Genomic DNA, 6800 nt, shown 5'->3' with positions numbered 1-6800 from the left:
ATTTAAGTCAGAAACAATACAATATCAAGAGCCAAAAATGTTTCCACGAATTAGCAACCTTTTTTGAACACATGTAAGATTAACCACACAACAAAGTTCTGTAGTAAATGTTTTTTAATTAACAAGAAAAACCAGGGAGTCTGAATGTGAACAAAATAGAAAGGCCTAGGTTTGGAAAATCCTAGTGAGATGGATGTGCTTGTTTTTCTTTACAAAGCTCCTCAAATCTTGGTGTTATTTTTGAGATCGCAACACGCATTTCTTTTTCAAGGTGAATTTTTGCCCTATATTTTGACTTTATCACTGCAACTGCTGAGAAACCAGCTTCACAAAGGTAGGAAGTAGCAAACGGGATCAAAACATGTAGGGCAATCTTGCTAATCACTGGGTATTCATCTTGAGTTTGGCACCAAAACTCAAGCAGTGACAGAGACTGGAATTGTACTTTCAATGTTGAGTCACTTGAAATGTCAATGAGCTGTTCTGCTTCCTCGTTATTGAAATGCTGAGGTATCTCAGCATTGAAGGGATCTCTCACCCATTTTATTGGCTCCACTTCATCCTCTGGGAAATATTTCTGAAGGTAAAAATGCAGTTGTGACAAATACAGAACAAAAACTGTCCTCAGTTCCTCCTTTAATGCCATCTCATTGTCTTGCAGAAACTTGTCCAATGAAGGAAAACATTTATAGTCACCTTTGCTTACACTGCCTTTCCAAAGGATGACTTTTTTTCTTAAACCCTGAAACTTTGTCTGAGAGCTGCAAGATGTTAGTATTATTACCTTTCAAGGACTTGTTCAATGTGTTCAGTTTTTCAAAAAGATCCGAAACAAAAGCCATTTGTATTAGAAAGTCTGCATCAATAAATTTGTCAGCAAAACAATGTTCATCATCGTGTAGATATGAGTATATTTCATTCCTAAACTCATACACCCTAAGCAGGGAGTTACCGAGAGACAGCCATCGAGAACTGCTGTAGAACAAGAGGCATGAGTGTTCGGCACCCATGTCTTCACACAGCTTAGCAAAAAATCTTGCTTTCATTGGTCTTGTTTTAATAATATTTATCACTTTGGTGACTATTTTCAGAATATTATGCAGTTCTTCACTGAGGTTTCCTGCTGCTAGTGCTTCTCTGTGTATTTTACAGTGTGTCCAAATAGCATTAGGTGCTTTAGACCGTATGCGAGCTTGAAGTCCTTGGTAGCATCCTGCCATTGAACGACCCCCGTCTGTACAAACTCCAACACATCTCTCCCAGTCAATCTGATTCTGTACCATAAAATCATCCACAACCGCAGACAAATCTTGACCGGTAGTTCCACCTTTCATTTCCTTACAGAACAACAAATCCTCAACTATTTTTTTTTCATTAACAAACCTGACATAGCAAATAAGATGGGTGTCTTTTTGGTTGTCTGTTGCCTCGTCCAGTTGGAGTGCAAAGTCTTTGCCTTTTAAGTTACAGATGAGCTGATCGTTAATATCGTCAGCCATATCGTTTATCCTCCGGCTGATAGTATTATTAGAAAGAGGCACTTTGAGCAGCTGTTTACCAGCATCTTCGCCAAGCATGATGGGTACCATATCAACAGCAGCAGGCAAAATCAGCTCTTCTGCAATTGTGTGTGGTTTTTTACACTGTGCAACACGATAGGCCACTTTATAAGAAGACAAGAGGGCGTTACTGTTAACTTTGGCTTGTTTTGAGAAAGTGGTCTTTTGTAACTTGGCTTCTGTTAGTTTTCTTTGGAAAAATTCCCTTGGCTTTCCAACCATATGTGGGTGAAGACTTTCAAGATGAAGCTTTAGTTTACTTGGAAGCATGGATTCTAAAGCCAAAACTTTGAAATAGATTACACAGTGAGGACGCTTCTCATTATTAACCTGTACACATGTGAAACCACAATCTAGATACCTGTCATCATACTTTCTGTACTTGGTTTTTCGCTTCCCATCCTCTTTTTTCTCTGAAGAACCTGAGACTTCACTTTGCTCAGACGAACTTGAACTCGGTATTAAAAATCTCTTCATTGTCAATCATAAAGATGCCAATCAGTTCACACGTAGAAGAGAAGAGAAGAAAGGGAAAGACTGAGGAAGAGAAAAACGAAATAGTGTCACAATGGTAGAAAACAGAAAGCTGCAAGAGTGAGCTGAAGGGGAAGGAAGTGGTTTTAAAATCATTGAAGAGGCCTGAGATGTATTTAGTATTACACTGCCTCAGTATTCCGTTTTCCCACATTTAATTTCAGCAGCCCATGTTTAAGAGGAGGACTTTGGGTACTGGCACATTTTTATTTACAAATTAAGCTATGTCGTTCACACTCCCACTCTGCAGTTTCTTGAGAAAAGGGGTGGTTTCTGCAGGGTGCAATTCTTAGCATCAAGATAGGGGCAATATGTGAAGGCATTAACAACTATGGTGCAAGGCAAAGTTGTTACCCCCTTAACAACAAATAGAAGACTCTCGATGGGCTAAAGGTCACATGGTGTACGTACGGTGTCAATCTCCAACTGTAACTTTGGTGAATCGTAATCCATGCCTGACTATGTCAAACCATACCAGCATGTGGTTTCATTTTTAGCAAGAAACTGTCAGGAAAGCTCACTAGTTTCCCATCTGCTCTAACTACTCTGTAAGTACCTGTACTCGAGTCGAGGCATTCAAATGAGAGACATGTAAATATTACATCTAACCAAGTCATTTAAAGTTTCTTAAAATATCACATGTGCATTTCTTTGTCAAACAATATTCACTTTCCATATCTCTCTTATGACTGCAGTATACATTCAACCAGGAATAAAAGTAAACCACATACCCCCTAACTATCCTCCGCTAACGCCATTACAGATCTTCATTTCTAAGTTCACATGGCACTCAATATATATTTGGCTTTATAGCTTTTTTAGCCAATGTGCTTGAAAACGTTTTTTTTTATTTTTTATTGCCAATATATTCTACTTTTTTAAAATGTTCTTTAGGAACTACTCCTTGAACATCCCTGGGGAGAGCTGCTGCAGTAGGAAATTGGCAAGTTCTCAGGACCCCATTCCAGTCCATCATTATTTTGCACACTGTGCCACTTCAGTCTTTAGTCCCAGCCATATGCAAATCAGTCTTGACCCTGCTCCAATGTGAAGAGTGTGAACAGTGTAACCCAAACTGCCTGACCAGTTCTTCCCTTAACCAGAGCACAACACAACTCATGACTGGTTTTGCCCTTATTAGGGATCACTACCCAAACATTGCTTGGCTCCAGTGTCACAATGTGCCACAATGTGCCACAATGTGCCACAATGTGCCAGGGGCCCACACCTGGGCCTACCCGCACACTGAAGTATACAGAAAAAAAATGCTTGATTTAATCTCAACCACTAGTAGTTTCTCAGGACCCCATCCCTCCAGTCCATCTTTATTTTGCACACTGTGCCACCTCTATTTGTATTCAGCCATAAGCGAATCAGTCTTGACCCTTCTCCAATGGGCATAGTCCAGCCCGACTTTAACGGTTGTATAGCCATGTTGCTTACCTGGGGAAATTTGTATGGGAAATCTCCTAAGAAGTGTATAATGATGAGCACGAGCGCCTTTGTAATGTGTGGCCTAACTAGTCTTGTGTTATGGAAAGAAAAAAATTCTCATTTGAAAGTGTTTGTTTTCCGGGAGAATTAACAGTTATGTTAGTCTGCAGGTTCTAATCAAAACGTTGGACCCTGGCACTTATTCCTTTACAAATTAAGCAGGGAATGCATGTGTTGTATTACAAACACGAACAAACACCCTTCCACACTCAGTGCTGGGAGCGCCCTCCCTGGCAGAGACTCTTCCCGCCCTCCCAGCTGAGCACGAGGACACAGAATCTGGGCCAGTGACAACCAGCAAAGAACACACGTGTGCTCTGGCATTATGACCGGCACGAGAGCGGAAATCGGAAATAAATGGGGTGAAGCATGGGGGGCGGCGTTAAAAGTTTGTGTAAACCTGGGCTGTGTTGTGGATGACTTTGCAACGACCTTTGTTGCAAATGGCCTATGCATGCGGAATAATAGGCTCCTTGCAGGGAAGGGAAATGGCTTAGATTCCAAATTCTAAAAATGATAATAATTACGGTAATTACCTGACAATGAGCTGAAATTCGACTTGGAATGCTGAGGGGGCTCTCGGAGTCTCTGAATTGCCGCGCGCCTGTAAATGCCGAAGAACGTAATCACGCTGGGTGAAACCATAATGCAAGACGTTGACAGGTGGGGCTCATGTAATCCCCCGACATGAAATGCTAATGTCTACTGCTCGACTGGAAAATAATTACCTCCCTGCGTAAGTTACGCTGGTATAAACCGCGTGCATAAATCGTTTCTGAAGTGTGGCATTTCATGTTTTCAAAAATGCGCACGGCGCCCCAGGCAACTTGTCACAGCGCACCGGGGGCCGCGGCGCACAGTTTGGGAACCACTGACCTAGAGAATAACAACGACCCCATCTCCACCACCCTGATCGACAACCTCGCCACCCTCGGGCTCAGACAACTCCAACACACTCCGCCGGCCACACGCTGGACCCCGTCTTCTCCGCTGGCCCCCACGTCGCCTTCAGCCACACCACCAAACTCCCATGGACCGACCACTGCTGCATCCACTTCACCTTCTGGAAAACTACCACGCACCACCGCACCCAACAGATCCCCTGCCGCAAGTGGAACAAAATCAACCTGGACCAGCTGAACACCAGCCTCACCCAAAAACCACCCAATGAACCCACCAATACCAACCTTGCTGCCTGCAACCTCTGGCGCTGGATCGATGACTGTGCCAACACACTCGCCCGCTCAACAAACCTTCCAACAGAGCTGCCAACAAGAGAGGCAGCTGGTTCACCCCAGACCTTCAAGCCTCCAAGCAAACCTGCTGGAAACTGGAAAGAAAGTGGCTCCTCGAACAGACACCGGACAACCATGCTGCCTTCAAGAACGCCATCCGCAATCACCATCACCTCATCAGATCTGCCAAAAAACCTCCTTCAAAGACCGCCTGGACAACAACGCACACAACAGCAAGGAGCTCTTCAACATCGTGAAGGAACTCTCCAACCCCAGCTCCAACACAAACGACATCCCAACTTCACAAGACCTGTGCAACTCCCTTGCTGCCTTCTTCAACCAGAGATCACAGACATACATGGCAGCTTCAACAGCCAGACCACCCCGCCAATCACCGACGCCCCAGACTCTCCACCCACCCTCAACTACGACCCTCTGCTCGCCTGGGCCAACGTGAACGAAGACGACACAATCAAAACCATGAGCACTATCTACTCTGGATCTCCATCAGACCCATGCCCGCACCACCTCTTTAACAAAGCAAGCACCAGCATCGCACCCCACCTCTGCAAAGTCATCAACATCTCCTTCGAGACCGCGACCTACCCCGAAAGCTGGAAGCATGCTGAAATCAAACCCCTACTCAAGAAACCCATGGCGGACCCGAGAGTCCTCAAGAACTTCCGCCCCATCTCCCAGCTCCCATTCCCGGCCAAGGTCATCGAGAAGATCGTCAACAGACAACTGACCCACTACGTCGAAGAAAACAACATCCTGGACCCATCCCAGTCAGGGTTCCACAGCAACCACAGTACCGAAACCACCCTCGTCGCCGCCACCGAAGACATCATGGCCCTGCTTGACCACGGCGAAACTGCGGCTCTCATCCTCCTGGACCTCTCGGCCGCCTTCAACACCGTCTGCCACCGCATCCTACGCACACGCCTCCATAACGCAGGGATCTGAGACAAAGCCCTAGAGTGGATCACCTCCTTCCTCTCCGGCAGAATCCATAGCGACCGCCTGCACCCTTTCCGCTCCAAAGCATCCAAGATCATCTGCGGCATTCCCCAAGGATCGTCCCTCGGCCCTACACTGTTCCGCTCTCCCACGTCGCCCGACTACACAACCTCAACATCATCTCCTATACCAACGACACCCAACTGATCCTCTACCTCACCAAGGACCCCCTCACCACCAAATCCAACCTCCACAATGGAATGAAGGCTATCGTTGAATGGATGAGGAACAGCAAACTGAAGTTGAACTCAGATAAGACAGAAGTCCTCATCCTCAGCACCAACCCCTCAGCCTGGGATGACTCCTGGTGGCCGACCACTCTAGGAGCACCCCCAACACCCACCAACCAAGCACGCAACCTAGGCGTCATCCTTGACTCAACACTCTCCTTGGCCAACCAAGTCAGCGCCGTCTCCTCATCCTGTTTCAACACCCTCCACATGCTCCGCAAGATCTACAGATGGATACCCACAGATACAAGAAGAACAGTCACCCAAGCCCTCGTCAGCAGCAAACTTGACTACAGAAACGCCCTCTACGCAGGAGCCCCTGCCAAACTCCTCAAATGACTGCAATGCATACAAAACGCCTCCGCACGCCTGATCCTCGATGCCCACCGCCACAGCCACATCCCCTTCTGAGAAACCTACACTGGCTCCCCGTCAACAAAAGGATAACCTTCAAGCTCCTCACCCACGCACACAAGGCGCTCCACAACACCGGCCCAGCCTACCTCAACAGACGACTCAACTTCTACACCCCGTCCCGCCAACTTCACTCAGCCGACCTCGCCCTCGCCACCGTCCCCTGCATCCGAAGAGCAACTACCAGAGGCAGATCCTTCTCCCACCTCGCTGCCAAGACCTGAAACAACCTTCCCCTACCACTACGACAGACCGAAGACCTGCTGACTTTCAGAAAGCAGCTCAAGACCTGCTATTTGAGCAGTAGCAGCACC

The 6800-nt window shown here is 46.4% G+C and overlaps 1 protein-coding gene across 1 annotated transcript; it reads right to left on the bottom strand.

The window, feature by feature from the left end:
- Positions 1 to 692: 692 nt before the first annotated feature.
- LOC138278213 (SCAN domain-containing protein 3-like) lies at positions 693 to 2036 on the bottom strand. The gene has a single exon (XM_069219247.1). The coding sequence runs from the start codon at positions 2034 to 2036 to the stop codon at positions 693 to 695; it is 1344 nt and encodes a 447-aa protein (XP_069075348.1).
- Positions 2037 to 6800: the final 4764 nt, after the last annotated feature.

Source organism: Pleurodeles waltl, chromosome 2_2, assembly GCF_031143425.1.
Source record: "Pleurodeles waltl isolate 20211129_DDA chromosome 2_2, aPleWal1.hap1.20221129, whole genome shotgun sequence".
Taxonomy (NCBI): Eukaryota; Metazoa; Chordata; class Amphibia; order Caudata; family Salamandridae; genus Pleurodeles; species Pleurodeles waltl.
This window is presented reverse-complemented; position numbering and strand designations above follow the sequence as displayed.

Bases quoted from the DNA above. Each gene is read 5' to 3' on its own strand.
- LOC138278213 (XM_069219247.1), bottom strand. From the start codon at position 2,036: ATGAAGAGATTTTTAATACCGAGTTCAAGTTCGTCTGAGCAAAGTGAA.